This window comes from Gavia stellata, chromosome 1, assembly GCF_030936135.1.
Source record: "Gavia stellata isolate bGavSte3 chromosome 1, bGavSte3.hap2, whole genome shotgun sequence".
Taxonomy (NCBI): Eukaryota; Metazoa; Chordata; class Aves; order Gaviiformes; family Gaviidae; genus Gavia; species Gavia stellata.
Genome location: NC_082594.1, coordinates 129,653,602 through 129,672,680, shown reverse-complemented (window position 1 = coordinate 129,672,680; position 19,079 = coordinate 129,653,602). Strand labels below are relative to the sequence as shown.

Below are 19,079 nucleotides of genomic sequence, written 5' to 3'. Positions count from 1 at the left end.
TCAGCAAAAAAATTGTTTTTTTTCTACAGGTTGTTGCACTGATGATTCATTTACTCACTAACTCTTTCACCGTTTTCCACAAGTAGCTGATAATAAGGGGGTTGGAGAAGGCAGAAGTTTTTCCTGATTAAGGGAAAAATCACTAATGATGACAATAAGGAAAAGGAAACCCAGAAGCCCCTGGGTTTTGCCGCTTATTCTTTCTGCATGAATTGTAATGGGCATAGAACAGCTTTCCTCATCTGAAGAAACAGGGGGTTTGTAGCTGATGGCAGAAGTGTGGTGCACTGTGGGATTGTCTTACCACTTTTGTAACTATTTCCACATACATAGACATGGATATAGGATAAGGAGGCTTAGTTTATGCCTGTCTTATGGAAGAAAGGAGGGAAACGTACAGTTCAGGCAAAAGAGATTCACATTCATATATAAAGGTTGTCTGTCTGGATGCTAGAGGAACAAAATAATATATTTTGTTGCAGTATAGAGTGGGAACATCAGGAAGGGTAGTCAGTGCACCTTTGTGCAGTACACCCTGCAGCACCTAGGTAGCATGCAATCGCTGCTGTACAGATGATAAACAGCAGGCAAGGCTACAATGTTCTCTGAAATGTGTGTACAAAGCAATTCTAAATAGGGCTTCTGCTGGTAGCACAGCAGTACTTAACAGTTGCAGAGGAGAAGGTGTGCTGCTGAGCTCTGGACAGCACAGAGCAATGACCTATGCTGGTGTCGGGGAGAAGCAATGGAGTGTGCTCCTCAGGGACTGTAGCTCTTCTCTGATCTCTTTTCAGACAAAGAATTGAACAAGGAGGACAGTGCCCTGAAAGACAAGCAGACAGTTAACAATGGTGTAAATCAGGAAGGTAAGTGCCTGTTTTATGGAGCAGTCCTCTGTGCAGGAGTTTCAGGAGCAGAGTTAACCAGCTTTCAGGCTGTAGTCAAGAGCAGCTGTTTTATGTTCTGCTAGAGCAGAGCAAGTCTTGCATTTTTACCACCAGTGGAAATAACCCCAGCAGAGCATATGGGCCTGAAGGAGGTGTGCTCTGTAGATCAGTGGGGTTTAATGAAAAAGAAACCAACCAAACAGTTAGACTGAGATGAGAATACTGGTCAAGTGGCAGTCTGCTGAAGTGCTGGCTTCTGGTTAATGCTGCCTATTGGGAGATCTCTGCAAGGGGGCCTCCAGTCCCCCAGTGTGTGCATGTGAAGTACTTAAGTGAGGAGCAAGAGTTGATGTGACCAAGAGGAAGCTTTGCTACCTTCTCACTGGGTTTGGAGAGATTACTACTCTGTGAAATGGAGTCAGGCTGTCCGTCATTGTCTCTGGTGGAAGACAGTACTCTGTGTGTGTCTGTCTTTAACCTCCCTGACATCTGCTGGGAAGGCAACACAGCAATTCAAGCAGTCAGGAAGATGCCTGGGCAGCGTCAGGGACAACTTCTTCACACAGGCTACCTGATACACCAGCAAGGACTGATGTGCAGCTGTATCTGCTGCTCCCTAACAGGGAAGGACTGGATGGGGATGTGGTCACAAACGGCTGCCTTGGCTGTAGTGACCAAGAAACAGCTCCAGATCCTGACAGGAGTGAGGAGGGTAAGCATCAGGCCCGGTGCTTTCAGAGAGCAAATTGCCGCTTCTTCAGGAAGGTGGTAGGCAGGATCTCACAGGAGACAGTCCCGAAGAGCAAAGGAGCCCAAGAGAGCCATCAGGCCTTTAAGGAGGACTTTCTCCAAGCACGAGCACAGGCCATGCCCACAGTCAGGAAAACAGGCAGGCAAATCGGAAGATCAGCTTGGCTAAGCAAGGAGCTCCTGACAGGGCTCCAGTGCAAGAATTGCTTATACTAGATGTGGAGGCAGGAATACGCTCCAAAGGAGGAATTTAGGAACACTGCCCCGGCAGGTAAGGATGGTGTCAGGAAAGCCAAGGCTCAGGGAGGCTTGAAACTGCTATGGGATGACCAGGACAATGAGAGAAGCTTCTGCTGCTAGGTTATCTGTAAAAGAATAAATGAGGAAAATGTGGCTCTATTGCTGAACAGGGGTTGATTTAGTGATATATGATGCTGATGAAGTATAGGCTAGATGAGCAGACAGTGAGGTGGACTGAAAACTGAACATATTTCTGGTCACAGGAGAAAGATGGTGACTGGGAGTAAGCAGGATGGTTTTACCAAGCGTAAATCACAGTTGACCAACTTGACAACCTTTTTTGGATTAAATGGCTAGATCGGTGGATGAGGGGAGGACAATGGGTGTCATATACCTTCACTTTAGCAAGGTTTTTTATGCAACAGCTCACAGCATCGTTGGAGTCCTAAGTTGGGATGTCCTAGTCTGGATGAATGTCTATCTACATGGGTAGAAAACTTGCTAGATTGTCATTCCTGCAGGTAGTGGTTAATGGGTTGTACTCCACATGGATGCTGGTGGCAAGTGGAGTACTGCAGAGGTCTATTTGGTGACTTGGACAAGGGAGGGAAAACAGTGTCATTGAGTTTATAGATGACAGCAAAATGTGGAGTGCAGTCAATCAGTATGAGGGCAGGATTGTTGTTCAGAGGGAGCTGGAAGGGAAGAGGCCTGCATCAACCCCATGAAATTCTGCAGGGGCAATGCAGGGTCCTGCATCTGGGTGGACCAACAGCTTGCACTGATGTAGAATGGGGACTTACTGGCAGGGCTGCAGCTCTGCTGAAAGGTACCTGGGAGTCCTTATGGACAGTACACTATGAGTCAACAGTGCTCCCTGACAGCAAAGGCAGCTGATAGCATCCTAGGCTGCTTTAAGGACTGCTTAAACCAGTACATTGAAGGAAATGGTTATTTTCCATTCCTTGGCACTTGTTAGATGACTTGTAGAGTATTACATCTAGTTTGTGGCCCACCCAGTGCCAGAAAAGTGCTGATAAATTTGAGCAAGTTCAGCAGAGAGCCACCAACACGGTCAAGGGCTGGAGCACAATTCATCTGTGGAGACGCTGAAGAAACTGGGCTTGTTCAAGCCCAGAGAAGAGCAGGCTTTTGGGGTACACAACAGGAGCTGCCAATACCTATCTATATTCATAGATAAGAAGACCAAGCCAGGCTGTTTACTGAGGTGTATAGCAGGATATCAAGGTGATGGCTCTAAACTGAAGCAGGGATATAAGAAAAAGATTTCTGCCTTCTAAGCATGACTAATCACTATGACAGGTTACACAAAGTCATTATGGAGTCTCTGCCCTTGGAGATTTTTAAGATCTGACTGGAGAAATTCCTGAGCAACGTCTCTGGAAATGAATGTTGACCTTTCATTGAGAAGGGGTTTGGGTTAGAGACCCGCTGGATTCCCTACCCTGGAGCAAACCTGAATGATTATTACAATTCTTACGAATTATAGCTGGTAACTCATCTCTAAGTAATGACCAATACCAATGTGAAGTTAGGGGGTGGGATGTAGCTGTCCTGTGATCTCTTTTCAGAGCTCTCTACCAAGCAGAACAGCACCCTTACATCCAAGTGTGCAGCTGACCATGGTGTAACTGAGGGATGTGAGTGCCTATTCTGTGGTGGGGAGCTGTCTTGTGGGAAAGGTGTTAGCTTTCTGGTGTTAGCTGATGGCAACATGTTGAGTTGTAGCTAGTAACTCACTCTTATGCAATGGCCAGTACCTTGAAGCTGAACAAGGTAGGGGACTGCAGTTGTCTTCTGCTCTCTCTTCAGACATCTTTAAGAAGTGGAGCAGCAGCTTGCTGGCCAAGCATGCAGATGACCATGGCGTAAATGAAGCAGGCACGGTCTTTGTTCATTGTGGCTTTTGCCTAATGCTTCTTGATGTGAAGTTATGGGTGGCCGAATGCCTTCTATTCTTGGCCTTTGCAGGGTCTGGAAGGGAGCAAGAGGAGAGAGGGGAGGTGTTGTATGATGGCTCCATGGGGGCAGGGGATGTTGGTCAGGGCTGTTATTGATGCCGAACAAATGGCCCAGCTCTCAGTCAGATTACTCTTGATCCATCTGGACTGGGGAGGGGCAGTGTTCTGAGCTCCAGGATTGTCTGAGTATTGCCTTTTGTCCTTGCAGAAGCGACCGAGGATGCAGAAGGTGGAAACGGGGAGCGCCTGAGCAACTCTCCCAGCTGCAGTAAAGAAGGTATGTGAGGGTGAAGCTCCCCGTGTCTTAGGAGAGTGTGCAGACTGTCACAGAGGCTGGCAGTGGCAGTGCTGAGCCAGGCTGTGTGTGACCCCTTTTTGCTCAAGTATAAAACAGAGTGAGGATTATTAGGAGGGAGGGGATGCGTCTATGGTGGGCACATGCGTGTGTGATGTATGCTATGGAATCATATGTTTGTGATGGAAGTATTTAGAAGACCGGCCAATTTAGCCAGTTTAAAACTGTAGGATTAAATGTTACTAACATTCATTAGTAACACACCTCTTCCTCATGCTTGCACTTTTACTTTATTCCATGCCTTAACAAGTGATAAAGGCTTATAGTGGCTGAGGTATGAGTAAGGCAGCATGTTTTTCTGTCAGTAGATTTCTGAACTGCAATTCTACCTTGTTAATTATGAATGCTGTTGAACATCATGTCAAAGTAGAGATATATTGTGTAACACTGAAGGGTTTTTTTTTATGGCTTAGATGTGCAGCTGTGTTTTCTTTGGTTACAAAGAATGAAGAGTTTACTAAATTTGTGTTTTTCTTGTGGTTTGTTGTTGTTTTATAAACCTACATGGACACGGTGGGAAAGCTCTTCTAAACGAACAGTCCAGTGGGCCTGAGGACTGACACATGGAATGAGAAAACTGATTATTACTCTGTATGGGAGAATAGTTGATCAACACTGCATCTTATGGATATTAGTGAAATTGAGGCTGCAAAGACACAATGTTTCTCAACAATTGTTTCATATTCCATGAATTAGTTAGAACCTTTACTTAGTCATCAGTTCTGTATGCTGTATTTACTATGGGGGCATAACAGGCCTCCACTTAGGTATCTCCAAAGATGTTTTGCCCTCTCAGTCTGTTTTCTATGGTATGTGTGCAGACCAGAGCATCTGTGAGGTGGTGCAGCTGCTTCTTGGAGTACATCAACATGGAGAATATCAAAACTCAGATTAGTCCTGTCCCAAATCTGATAACAGAAGGATATACGGGCTATCCTTTAATAAAGTGCACAGGCAAGGGCTTACATTGGTCTGCCATCATCCAGACCAGAATACTGTTTCTGTAGAATTTTTCTAGAGTAGAGAAAGCCTATGGAATGCTAACTGGTTTCACTCTTGTTACTAATTAGTTTCACACTGTGATTCCCAAGAATATTAAAGATCATAGGTTTGGAGCTGAGATCATTGACCTTTAGTTTATAGTGAAAAGTCTTACTGAGACATCTAAATCTGGTAAAGAACACAAAAAGTTTAAGCCCTTGCCAAGAGAGCAATTACTACACTCTAAGTTTGGCTTCCAAAGCACCTGGTAGTATTGCAGAAAACCCGGCTGAACACTTATGTGTAGAAAATCCAAAGTTCCTATCTGTGAAACAGGAAGGTTCCAGGCAGAATAGTTGAAGCTGTAGCATAGTGCTATATCTCAAAGCCTTTGGTCTTTGTGACAGCCAGGTGGTGGAGGTAGAAGTAATTTCGCCAACCTAGCAGATTCAATGGCAGCATGGAGAAGTGAAATCAGCTGCCATCAATAACTGAATTTCTCAATTCCCAAGGGTTGAAGTGTGTGACCTGCTTAGAAAGAATTTCACTGGAGTTGTGTAAGATTTTCAGAAGTAAAACTGTAGGTAAATATGTAATAAAACTTTCTCATTGCTGGTGTGTCTGCAAAGCTTACGCAGATTAAGGTGATACTGAGGACTGTTGCTGAACTTTGCCTCCATCTAATGAGGGCAATCAACTTATCTGGGTTTGTGAGACTTGCTGTAACTTACTGTGGTTCAAGCATCCTTCACTCTGACTCTAGGGAGCTCTTCCCTATGGGATGGGTGAAAATTGTTCCATGTAGACTATAATTTGTAGGATGACTTGAGCCAATCTGGCCACTTACTGTCACTAAAAGTGGAGGTCCTGCTCTTTTGGACCACCTCTGATGTCCATCACGCCCGTCTGTGAGCCAGTTTCGCTACCTCATGTAGCAGGAAACTGACTCAGCAGAAAAATCTGGGTGGTCTTCTGATGGACTAATAGGTTAAATCTGATCATAAAGGGCCTTGAAAAGCACTGGGCTGGCATACTGGAGGGGATGGGATGCTGGTCAGCAGTGGATTAAAAGGGAGAAGGAAGGGCGGGAGACAGGGGAAGGGCAGGGGGGGATGCTGTTGCAGTGATATCAGGACAGGCTGAGATGCACGTGTGAAATAAGTGTTGCGTGAAGCTGTTACTTTCTCACACCATAAAGCTTTGCTGCACTTTGAGCATGCTATAGAACAGCCGTAGTTCAACTGAAAATGAGCCTGGTGGTAGAGGGCATGAGGTGGATTCCCAGAGCAGAAGCCTTTGACAGTGCTGGCTGTTCTACATAGAACATAGATAGTTAAAGAGTATTTGACAAGTAAAGCATCTGTGAAGAAATAAAGTTTTGGAGGGATGTGAAATTAAGTCAGCTATAGCAAACAAACTGAGTGCAGGAAGAAAGGAATGGATGGAAAAAAATTGTTTTGCTATTTGTGAAATGAAAGGGGTGACCTCATCGCAGTCTACAACTGCCTCAAGGAGGGCAGCGGACGGGGAGGCACTGATCTCTTTCTGGTGACCAGCGACAGAACACGTGGAAATGGAATGAAGCTGTGTCAGGGGAAGATCAGATAGGACATGAGGAAAAGGTTCTTCACTGAGAGGGTGGTCAGTCACTGGAACACGGTCCCCAGGGAAGTGGTCCTGGCACCAAGCCTGTCAGAGGCTGGTGCCTCTGGAGCATCTGGATGACGCTCTTAGTTGTATGGTTTAGTGTTAGGTAGTCCTGCAAGGAGCAGGGAGTAGGGCTTGGTGATCCTTATGGGTTCCTTCCAACTTGAGATATTCTATGAGTCTATGAAAGGTTTTGTTTCCAAATTCATTAACTGAGTCACCAGAAACTTGTTGTTTTGAAATTTTTTTATCTGACTTCAAGAAGGCTTTTAGAAAATGTGTACTATAAGCCAGTGTGTATCAAAGTATTTTTGTTTGGTAAGGAATGAATTTTGCAGATTGACTGAAAACAATTTTCCTTTCCTCAAAAGAAAAGGAAAAATGTTGTTTTGTCTGTCATATAGCCCTTAGTTAAGTGGTGTAACTATGGGCATTTCATACTGGTTTCTGCTTTTTGTGTTGTAGATCAGTGGTCTCCAAACTTTTTTGATTGGGCACCCCATCAGTAAAATTTTTTGAACATACACACCCAATTTATGTATATTTATTTATAAATTATATACATGTGCTACCATACTCAAGTATTATGTACATTATAAAACATGCACAAAAATACAAATTAAAAAAGGATTAGATAAGGATGAAGTAAATAGTATTTTAATTTTCAAATTTTATTAATGATGCGAAAATAATTTCTTCCTGCACCGCAATGAATTGCTTTGCGCACACCCCGCTTTGGAGACCACTGATGCAGATAATCCATTTAAAAATTCTCGAAATGCACAGGAATGTGGAAGCTAGTGGCACCTTACTGCTGCAGAGTTTTCTGTTCTGCTGGGTTTGATTCTTCTGTTGAATTACCAGCCAAGCAATCACGTTCAGATATTTGCTGAAGACAATGTTGGAAAGAGGAAAAAAATCTTTGAATGTGAGAAAACATGGATGAGTGAAAGGGTGGGAGAGAGGACTGAGTATAAGAAACCTGACTCTGTGATGCAGGAGAAACTGCTGATGAAATGGTCATGAAACAAGGAAACAGACTTGAAACAGGGCTGTATAGCTGGAGAGGAAGCTGTGGTATCTTGTAATAACTGAGTCAGATCCTGTTAGTTGCCAAGCAGTAATACTGAAGACCAAATGAAGTAAGTCAGCGTATTATGCATGGCCTATGTGATGTGCTGCTTTGCAAGGGCTACTTACTTGGTTAAACTGTGCTCCTATGTCATGCTTAAAGGTTTAGCATCTGAAATAGTTACGTTTTTACATCATGTCAAGAGATCAGATATAGCTGTTATTTTCTTTGGTGCTGTTTGCGAGCTGTGTGGGGACCGAACATTTTTCATGTTCTGTGGGGAGTGTGAAACCTGATGCTTATCACCACAGCTATAAAATGAGGGGAGAACACTGATTTCATGTTCAGGCCCTCTCACTGCATAGACACAGGCAAATAGCAGCCCCTGCCCCCCACCCCCCCCCCCCCCCCACCCCAGGCTGGCTTCTCGATCATGTCCTTTTAGTCTTGTCACCAAGCTGGCATAAGTCAGCTGTAGGTAAAGCAGTAAACCTGCTTGGATTATAAGGATACAAATAATAAAAATACTTCAGGCCTCTTCAGGAACCTTGTGAGAACCAGACTAGGGACATCTTTCTTTTTGTCATTGTCTACAGAGGTGAGTGCCATGTGTCACCATATGCTGCTCTCCTAGACTGTCTCTTGGCATCTTATCCCAGGTTGGAGTGATGCTGAGCTAGAGACTTGGAGTGATGCTGAGCTAGAGACTTGGAGTGATGGTGAGCTAGAGACTAGCGGAAGGGAAGGGTAGTGCTATCAAAATAGGAGCAAAGACTGAATGACAGTGCCTTGGCACGTACAGTTGGTTCCCCTTATACTGTTGCTTTGTGTGCACCAAGATGGAAACACCGATGTAAGTGGGCCTTGTGTATGCTTTATTGGAAATCAGCCTGGTTAGAGGTTGATGCATGTTGCATGCAGTGAGTTAGGTTGGGCGTGTAGTCTTGAATTTACTGGATTCTAACTTCCTGCACTGTAACTTCCCTTTGCCTTCAGTTTCCTTGCCTGTCAAATCAGAGCTCTATTTGCAATCCTCAAAAAAGAAAGCTCCAAAAGCGCCTGGCCTTACTGTGTGGAAGAAATAGCAGCAGCATCACATGCATGTGTGGTGCACAGCTGATGCTAAGATTATAGACCTGAACCTTTGCATAAAATTGGTGTCTTAAGTGCCTAGTTATGTGATCCAAAGTCATGGAGTCAGAACAGCCTCACAGGTTACCAGCTGCTTAGCAGGTAGCTGACAGTAAGTGATAAATGTTCTTAACCTGCTCCAGTTGCAGAAGAACGTGTCTAACCATAAACAGATAATTTGGGTAAAACTGCTAGTGGCTATCAGATACCACGTGTCGTCTAGCTGCTGTAATTGGATTGTTTTGGATCATGTGACAATGTCGTAATTCATCTTCACACTTCATTAGTGTTTAAAGCCTAACTAGTTCATTAGTGTTTAAAGTAGAACTAGTTCAATTTCTAGAAGAGAAGACACAATAATTTACCTGTGTGCTTTTCTTTTTCTATTGCTTCAGATCTTAAATCATAAGCAAATAATTGCTTTGCCAACCAAAGAAGAATGGAAGAGAAGCAGTAGAATTCAACGGTGAAGGAGCTGCTATCTTTTCTCTTGGAGGTTTTCCATCAGCACTTGAAGCCATCAATAAAGAAGGCTTTGAAGACTAGCTGAGCTGTTGCCAGTGCCTATTTTGCTTTTCTCAGAAGGGACAGCCTCCTTTTCTAGTGTCACTGCATGAAGAGAAATAGGCCGGATCATGAACAAAATATTTTGTATTGTTTTGTATCTGGTTTTAATAAACAGTGCTCTACTAACACAAAATGTAAGAGCTAAGGCCTTTTTTATAATTGGTATTTAGAGATTAACAAAGTCATATCCATTTGCATGAATGTGGATAAATCAAAAACTAATCAGCTTTCTATGCAATCTTGGATCAGTACCTTTTTACAGTCAGAAGAAAGACGGTTCATCCTTCAGCAGTTCCAGATGATGGATGAAAGTTTGCATTTGCTAGTCTCAGTTCTCCAACAGGAACTCAGTGCTCCAGACAAATATTCTCCAAGACCGCTATCTCCTGGAGTTGGCAGAAGACTGGCAAACTGATCATCTCCTGATGGTGGTTGACTTTGTGATAAAGCTACAATTCAGTTTGTTGTTGCATTGGAACAAAGCTGCTGCTGTTAGCAGTGATTTGGGTTTTTTTTCCTTGAACTTCTGATATTTTTTTGCACTTTTAGGGTTCTTTTTTATGTCTTAGCTTCTGCTTCACATTATTCTGAGAATGTCAACCTACTATTTCTAAAGAATAATTGTATGTTTTTAGGTTGCTTGTGACTAGAGAGAAAACTTGAAAACTGAGGCCATATATACACTGAAGCTCAAGAAGAATCCATGAGAAAAGAATACCATGTATTAATGTTTTCAAAACATCAAGCAATGGAGCGGGTTTCATGACTTTTGCATGCTGGTTGTTAATGAAAGCTGAAAGCCATTTCAGTTGATTTTGAACTTTGTATGTGTAAAGAATCATGAAAGTTTGACAAGGATAACCAGAGATCAGAAACTCCCCCTTCATCTTCCCTCTTGTTTCAACTTATGCCCATTATCTCGTGTTCTCCCACCATGCACTACTATGAAGAATATGTCTCCACCTTCTCGATGATCACCTTGTAGGTATGGGAAGGCTGCTGTTACGTACCCTTCCAAAGCCTCCTCTTCTCCAGGCTTGAGCAAGCACAGTGCCTTCAGCTTCTCCTCACAGCACAGGTGCTCTGACCATCTTGGTAGCCCTCCACTGAACTTGCTCCAATTTTATTCATGTCTGTCTTCTTGAAGGGGTCCAAAACTAGATGCAGTATTCTGAATGCAGTCGAATGCATGCTGATAGAGGGGGATAATCGCTACCCTCCATCTACTGGCTAAGCTCCTGCTAGTACAGCCCAGGATGCTGTTGGCTGCATTTGCAGCCAGGGGACACTCCTGGCTCATGTTTGGCTTGCTGCTTACGCAGATCCCCCTGCTTCCTTTCAGCATAACTGCTTCCCTACCAGCCAGACCCTAGCTTGTATCGTTACAAGTGGTTCCTCCTTCCCACAGCTTTACATTTGTCCTTTTTTAATTTTAACCTGTCTAGGTCTCTCTGACAGCCCAGCCCTTTAGCACATTGATTCTCCCCAGTTTGGTGTCTTGGCAAACTTGATGCGGGTGTACTCGATCCCACTATCTATGTCATTGATGAAGATATTAAATACTATTTGGTCCCAGTGCAGACCCTTGAGGGACAGCGCTGATTACTGGTTTCCCCTTGGACATTGAGCCATTGACTGTAATTCTTTGGACATGGCCATCCAGCCAATGCCTTATCCAGCCAACAGTCCATCTAGTTCACCCATTCAAGCCATAATCTTCTAACTTGGATAAAGAAATATTGTGGGAGATGGTGTGAAAAGCCTTGCTAAAGACAAGGTATAAAAATACTACTTTCCCCTCATCCATAAATGTAGTTATTTCATCATTATAGAAGGCAGTTGGGTTGGTGTGTACAGAAGGGTTAAAAGATGGAATTTTGGTCCGTGCATGGACACTGGGTGAGAAGTAGATAGTAGAGAAAACCGCAACATTGGGTGAGAAGTAGATAGCTGAGAAAATCGCAGTCAGCACAAGAAAACACATGGTTTATTGTCTAGTGTTTGAAATGCTGACCATAGAGATAAAGAGGCTGAGCAATACAGGGGGAGAACAGGGAGGACGTGCAGTGGTGGAGGAATACAAAGCATCGTTCGTAATTTTGCTTGCCGTATAACATCCTACTATCGGCTTGAGCATGGTTGATACATGATTGCTGGATTATGGTAATATGCTGCGTGTACAAAGCCTACAAACCCATAGACGGGATGGCTATGGCACGTGCAGCGCGCCTGACCAGCGGGCACATGTGCCATAGGCTCCCTATGTTGAGAGTCGGCAACCGAGGTGTGTTTCAGCACCCGCTGGTCACGTGTGTCGAAACCCATTCCTCTGCAAATGTATAAATAGTGGGATTTCCCGAAGAGCAGTGGGCCGGTGTACAGCGAGGTCACTGTTGCCCCCCTGGGGACGCCCATGTAAAGCTGGCACCTACCGACTGCTGGGCTGAGCACACTGCGCAAGACGACACAAGAATGTACGGACAGTCCATCTTCCTCATGGTCCTCAGGTCGGTAAGATAATTGCTTTGCAAGATACCCTTAGTGTAATGCATGTTTGTAGTTAATAAAACGCTTGGGTTTTTTTAATTTTTCCTTGTAGTCTGCGTATATATGTTTACCTTTCTTGGGAATCCTCGAAACCACTCTAAAGCAGTTGGTTAGGCATGATTTACCCTTAATTAAATGTATGCTGACTGTTCCCAACCACTTTCTCCTTCATAAGCCCAGAAATGTGTCCTAAGAGGACCAGCTCCATGATTCTCCCAGGGATGAACGTGAGACTGACCAGCCTGTAGATCCCCAGGTTGACCTCTTGGCGCTTTTTAAAAATGAGTGCACCGTTTTTGTTTTTCTAGTTGTCAAGGACTTCCCCAATCTCCATGATCTTTTAAAGGTGATATCCCTCACGGTGACATCAGCCAACTGTCTTAAGCACCTTCGAATACATCTGATCAAGTCCCATGGACTGGTGTGGATCAAGTTTTCTCAAGTAATCCCTGACTTCTGGTAGTTTTTCTTGAGCCCTTTGACTAAGCACAGAGCACATGAGACCTTGTTAATGAAGACTGAAGTAAGGAACACATCAAGTCACTAAGCCTTCTCTGTCTGATATCCTTAAATCATGCTCCCAATTCAGGAATGGGCCTGTATTTTCATCCTTTATTCCTTTATAGTTAATGTAGCAGCAGATGCAGCTCTTGTTGCCCTTGATATCCTTTGCAAGTCTAAATATAGCTAAGCCTTGGCTTTCCTGACACCATCCTTACCTGCCCGGGCAGTGTTCCTAAATTCCTCCTTTGGAGCGTATCCCTGCCTCCACATCCAGTATAAGTAATTCTTGCACTGGAGCCCTGTCAGGAGCTCCTTGCTTAGTCAAGCTGATCTTCCAATTTGCCTGCCTGTTTTCCTGACTATGGGCATGGCCTGTGCTCGTGCTTGGAGAAAGTCCTCCTTAAAGGCCTGATGGCTCTCTTGGGCTCCTTTGCTCTTCGGGACTGTCTCCTGTGAGATCCTGCCTACCACCTTCCTGAAGAAGCGGCAATTTGCTCTCTGAAAGCACCGGGCCTGATGCTTACCCTCCTCACTCCTGTCAGGATCTGGAGCTGTTTCTTGGTCACTACAGCCAAGGCAGCCGTTTGTGACCACATCCCCATCCAGTCCTTCCCTGTTAGGGAGCAGCAGATACAGCTGCACATCAGTCCTTGCTGGTGTATCAGGTAGCCTGTGTGAAGAAGTTGTCCCTGACGCTGCCCAGGCATCTTCCTGACTGCTTGAATTGCTGTGTTGCCTTCCCAGCAGATGTCAGAAGTTCACCCATATGTGCTGGAGCCTGTGAGTCAGAAACTTCCTGGAGCTGTTTAGAGAAGCCTTTACCTCCTTCCTTACCCTGATCTGGTGGTCTGTAGCATGCTCCAACCATCTTGTCATCCCTACTGGCCTTTCCTGGGATCCTGATCCACAGGCTCTCAGCCAGCCTGTCACGTGTTCTGTATGAGAGCTCCACACATTCAAGCCACTCTTTCACAGAGAGGGCAGCCTCTCTTCTCCTCCCTCCGTGACTTTCCTGTAGAGCTCTATGCATCCACTGCAGTACTCCAGTCATGCAAGCTGGCTCACCACGTCTTGGTTATTCCAATAATGTTGTACTTCTGTGAACTCATGGAGAATTATAATTCTTCCTGCTTGCTTTTCATGCTGTGTGCATTTATGCATGTACCTTCATGCCTCCTTCTGCCATTTTTTTTTCTGCTTTTGAGGTCTGTTTTGTTCTTGTCACCCTGTACCTTTTACTTTGGATCCCTATCCACTACTACTTAACTGTGTGTGGTGATCTCCCTTCCCATCATTGCTACTTGAGAGCTTTCCTCATGAGGTTGGCCAGCCTGTTGACGAAGATTTTACATTAGGTAGCTCCGTAGGACATTTAAGCTACTCCTGTGTGCTTTTTCTGGGAGCGAAACCTAACTAACAGTTGCTAACACTATGAGAAGGATCACAGGTAACTTACGCCCATGCCCTGTCCTGTTGTAGCAAGTACAGACCCTACAGAAAATTTGAGATCTTTCCTTATTGCTACACATACCATTTATATGTTTACTTCCACTCGCACAATTCCTTCTGCTCTTTGCAGCTGCGCTGCAGGAGTGTTCAACAGGATCTTTTGTTAGAGCTAGACCATCTTACCTCTACTGCTGTCTGTAAATACTTGCTCATAATTTATTAAAGAAAACTTGTTAAGATGTAAAAAACTTTGCTATATCTTTTTGTAATATATACCTACACTTTTTATTTAACCTTAAAAGTCAATAACTGATCCCCAAAATAATCTGTAACCCAAAGTGATGTATTTAAGTCACAGCTCCTGAGCCAAGTGTCCGTCTCCATCGCACCTTCAACAGGTTTATCAGGATGATGCTGTCTACTTCTTAGTAACTTTTTAACAAGTTTCCACAAAAAGATGTCCTTTTGGTTTTTATTGTGGTAAGGGTAAACCTGTAGCTTGTTTCTCTGCTTGGACAAAGGCTTGCTTTCTGTTATTAATACGAGAAATAATGGGCCAAAAAATGGTTGTTTGGAGGAGCTGGCTGAAATTTCTCCCAAGAACTATACCAGTTCATCTAATCCCCTGCATTCATCCTGTGCAATTTAATACTGAACAGCATGCCAAAGTCTCACATAGGGTGTGGCTTTGAAAATTCCTTGACACCTGGTGTCATTGACTTTGTTTCCAAAGCAAAAAGCAACAGCCTTCAAAAATAGTAAGCAGTTGTCGCTGATTAACCACAGTTGCCAGAAGACTTCAGCATAATTCATGGAATTTTGGCGCTTTATCAGAAGTAGAAAACCCCACAAATATGGCAGGTTGACGTAAGACCAAGAACTCCAGGCCCTACAGTGTCTCACTGCCTGCCTTCCCCACTCTGCACAGTGTCTGCTGTGCATGAGAAACTTCTACCCACTGGTAGAAGTATAGACTTTGCAGTTTTTAGAGCAAGAGTGAAGGTCAGGGCTTTTTTTATTGGTATTGTTGTTTCTTTGGTTTTTATGACGGGTAGGTATTTTTTTTCCATAGGGATGTGAAGCCAGACATTGGGGAGAATAAATTGACCCGACTTCCTTCCAGTTTCGGTGACAGCATTTGCAGTTCCCATGTCCCTCTCTCCAAATGTCTCCTGCGCAATAACTAAAGAAGAATAAACTTTTTTTTTCTGTGAAGAACTCGTGTCCAATCTTATCTTGCAGTGAATACGAAACTAGGCAGTTCTCAATAGCAAAGAGCAGAAGCTCACTCGAGACGCAGTTACTTCTGGCTCACGTGTGACTTGACTCCGGGAAACGCTGACTGTATTCCAGGAAGCAAGCCTGCCCTCTGCCACCCCGGAGTCCCAGCTCAAGCTGATATTGAGACCTGATTGTGGCTAATAACAGAAACTCACAGTGAGTAGAAGTTGTTGCTAAGTACTTGCGCTCACAAGACACATCCCAATTGATTCCTTGGTCCTGACTCTCCTTTTCTTTATACTAGCTTTAACCTATGGAAGCAGTGCCTGCAGGAGATGTTGCTCCTCATTTATCCCGGAATAAATGCGATCAGAGCTCGAGTGCTGGTGTAGAACTGATTTTATGGATTTTGGGCATCAAACTCAAACCACAGTTGTCAAGGCAGCTTTGTGTTGTGCTGATGTGCACAGGCTAGCTTCAGTTGTTTGCAAACACCCTGTCCTGGATCTAGCCGTGCTGGTTGAAAAGTTACACCGTCCTCACTTTATCATTGGCTGTGCAACTTGGGAACACTCTGTAATGGATTACAGTGTGAAAGCAGTCCTGTGAGTTGAAAGAGCCTTCCTCAGTGCCCAAGAGCCAGCTTCATATGGAGCTCCACAGGCAGAGATGTGAGGACTGGCTTCCAGGAGCAGGACTGCAGCAAAAGCTAGGGACAGCAGGAACACCAACAGGCGGCACGGTTGTCTTTTGAGCAGACTTGTATCTATGCCTTAAAACCAGGGGCTGATAACACCTGGCAGACTGCAAGGAGGAGGTGCACACCCTGTGTGGCACGCTGCTGCTGGAGTATAAGTTTGCAATGCTCTTCAAGCAGTTGCAGGTTAATTTACTAACACCCAAAGCGGCAAGGGACAGGTGAGCGTGTGTTCTCCTGCTGTCTCTGGGTGCAGTTTGAACTGTGGCGTAGGTACAAGAACATGAACTATTTCTATGGACGCTAATGAGCATGCGAACAAAATTCGGAGGAGCTTTGCCTTAGGGTTGACTTCAAGGGGACTTTCCTCCTTAAAAGATGGTGAGTAGAGTTGACCATGGGGCACCATGTGGGCCACTGTGGCTTAACTAGTGCAGTCATAGGAGAAATCAGTGTATCCTATGCCCAAGGACGTATCTTTATCAAGTTTCATATGATCAAATATAAAACTTGGGTATAATGCATCTTCTGCTTCATCCCTGTTGGATATCTGAGGATGGGCCTGTGAGTCCCAAACCTTGTCAATTTTTTCTAGCAGTTGGAGAGGCAGTTGGAGAGACAAACTGTCTCTGTACTTAGAAAAATTCATTCCTAGCCTTACAAATCTCAAGTTTCTTTCCCATTTAGACTGTGTTTTCCTCTTCTATCATATCCGGTTGTGCTTGTTCGCCATTCCTCTTCATTGGGGGATTCAGTGCTCTTCGAGTATGCATTTTTGATCCTTGTTTGGTTCCTGGGGGAGAGGGGGGAAAAGAGAGTGGAGAGTTGGACCAGGAAGATGGAACAGAAAGGAACTGAGTGATGACTGGTAGGTGGAGGTAAGTGCAAATAAGGTCCAGAAATTCTGTGTAACGTACTGCAAAACAGAGTGGGTTTTTTGGGGTTCCAAGGGTAAATTCATCCCAGAATCATCTCTTTAAATGCTTGTCTTATGCTGCAATAGGCTGTGTCTTGCAGTCCTGGCAACAGAAGAGCCATGCCTTTCCATTGGTATCAGCATTTCCCTGCTAGTTCTGGTTGAGAATTACATATTCAGAGGTTTCACTTCCAGTTGCAAGTTCTCAGTTTTACGTGAATGTTAAGCTAACCTAAATTACTAATTTAACTAAACTAATCAAGGAAAGTCCTTGGTGGCAATAGCATCTGTCACTCAAGCCAGAGGACCGTCCCAGGGAGACAACATTTGAAAAAGAGGCGAGAAGCTTTAGGTGCCGGAGTGGCAGCCTGAAGCTCTGTATGTCCCGGAGGTGTTGCTTTGCTGAGGCAGGACTTGCCCTGGGGCAGGACCTGGCATTGTGTGGGGTGGTTTCCCAGGTTCCCTGTGCTGTGTGGAGAGGGAGGGTTTCTAGGGAAGGCCATTGATCTGGGGAGAGAGAAAAGGGCTCCTGAATCACCTATGGATGAGGGAAAGGCTGTCGATGTTGTCTACCTGGACTTTAGTAAAGCCTTCAACACTGTCTCTCACAGTATTCTCGTGGAGAAGCTGGCGACTCGTGGCTTAGACAGGTGCACTCTTCGCTGGGTAAAAAACTGGCTGGATGGCCGAGCCCAGAGAGTTGTGGTGAATGGAGTGAAATCCAGTTGGTGGCCGGTCACAGGCGGAGTCCCCCAGGGCTCAGTTTTGGGGCTGGTCTTGTTTAATATATTTATCGATGATCTGGATGAGGGGATTGAGTGCTCCCTCAGCAAGTTTGCAGGCAACACCAAATTGGGTGGGAGTGTGGATCTGCTCAAGGGTCGGAAGGCTCTGCAGAGGGATCTGGACAGGCTGGATCGATGGGCTGAGGCCAATTGTATGACGTTCAACAAGGCCAAATGCCGGGTCCTGCACTTGGGTCACAGCAACCCCGTGCAACGCTACAGGCTTGGGGATGAGTGGCTGGAAAGCTCCCCCGCAGAAAAGGACCTGGGGGTGTTGGTCAACAGCCGGCTGAATATGAGCCAGCAGTGTGCCCAGGTGGCCAAGGAGGCCAATGGCATCCTGGCTTGTATCAGAAATGGTGTGGCCAGCAGGAGCAGGGAAGTGATCATGCCCCTGTACTCGGCGCTGGTGAGGCCGCACCTCGAATCCTGTGTTCAGTTTTGGGCCCCTCACTCCAAGAAGGACATTGAGGTGCTGGAGCGTGTCCAGAGAAGGGTGACGAAGCTGGTGAGGGGTCTGGAGCACAAGTCTGATGAGGAGTGGCTGAGGGAACTGGGGTTGTTCAGTCTGGAGAAGAGGAGGCTGAGGGGAGACCCTAACACTCTCTACATCTACCAGAAAGGGGGTTGCAGAGAGGTGCAGGAGGCTGCCCAGGGAGGTGGTGGAGTCACCATCGCCGGAGGTGTTCAAGGAACGTGTGGATGTGGCACTGCGGGACATGGTTTAGTGGGCATGGTGGTGTTGGGTTGATGGTTGGACTTGAAGATCTTACAGGTCTTTTCCAACTTTAGCGATTCTGTGATTCTGTTTTGTATTAAGAGCTGTAGGAGGCAGGTTGCTGCCCACTTACTCAGGCAAAGGGCATTTGCTGAGGGTGGGGGTGGCTTACCCTGTGGCATGGTTTGTTGCAGATGTTTTCAAAGGGGATGCTGCGGATCACATTGCTCATTGCACGTAGACTGCTGGTGTCCTGTGCTTGTGTGCTGAGCTCTGGGGACCCTTCTATTTCCCATCTCCACTGCTTTTCTTTCACCCCTCAACAACAGGAGGAGAAAAATTTTACCAGGGCAGCAGAATTTCACCACTGAGGAGTGGAGCAGGTTCCATGCAGAGTTTATTGCTCAATGTCTTTGTACAGTTGCTAAATGCCATCCGCTCTGAAGCATGCCAGCGTCCTGAGAAAAGTTTCGCTGGCTTCCAGGATCTGGTTGGTTCCTGTGGCCAATCTAGCAGCGAAAAAGGTCACTGGAAATAACACCTAATTTGGGACCGCTATTATATGATCCCCAAATATGTCAGTGCATGGAATGCAGCCAGACTATTTACTGTTCTTTGGCTCTGTCATGG

At 45.2% G+C, this 19,079-nt stretch overlaps 1 protein-coding gene across 3 annotated transcripts in view; it reads left to right on the top strand.

Moving 5' to 3' along the window:
- The window catches only part of CD58 (CD58 molecule), a 34,444-nt gene extending 24,618 nt beyond the window's left edge, over positions 1 to 9,826 (top strand). For 2 of the 3 annotated variants that reach the window (XM_059819902.1, XM_059819896.1), the window contains 3 exons: positions 795 to 866; positions 4,068 to 4,136; positions 9,441 to 9,826. In XM_059819902.1, coding sequence (XP_059675885.1) covers positions 795 to 866; positions 4,068 to 4,136; positions 9,441 to 9,454 — 155 coding nt within the window. In that variant the 3' untranslated portion in view covers positions 9,455 to 9,826. The remainder of the gene's footprint in view (positions 1 to 794; positions 867 to 4,067; positions 4,137 to 9,440) is intronic. The other variant, XM_059819898.1, reaches the window with a different exon arrangement.
- Positions 9,827 to 19,079: the final 9,253 nt, after the last annotated feature.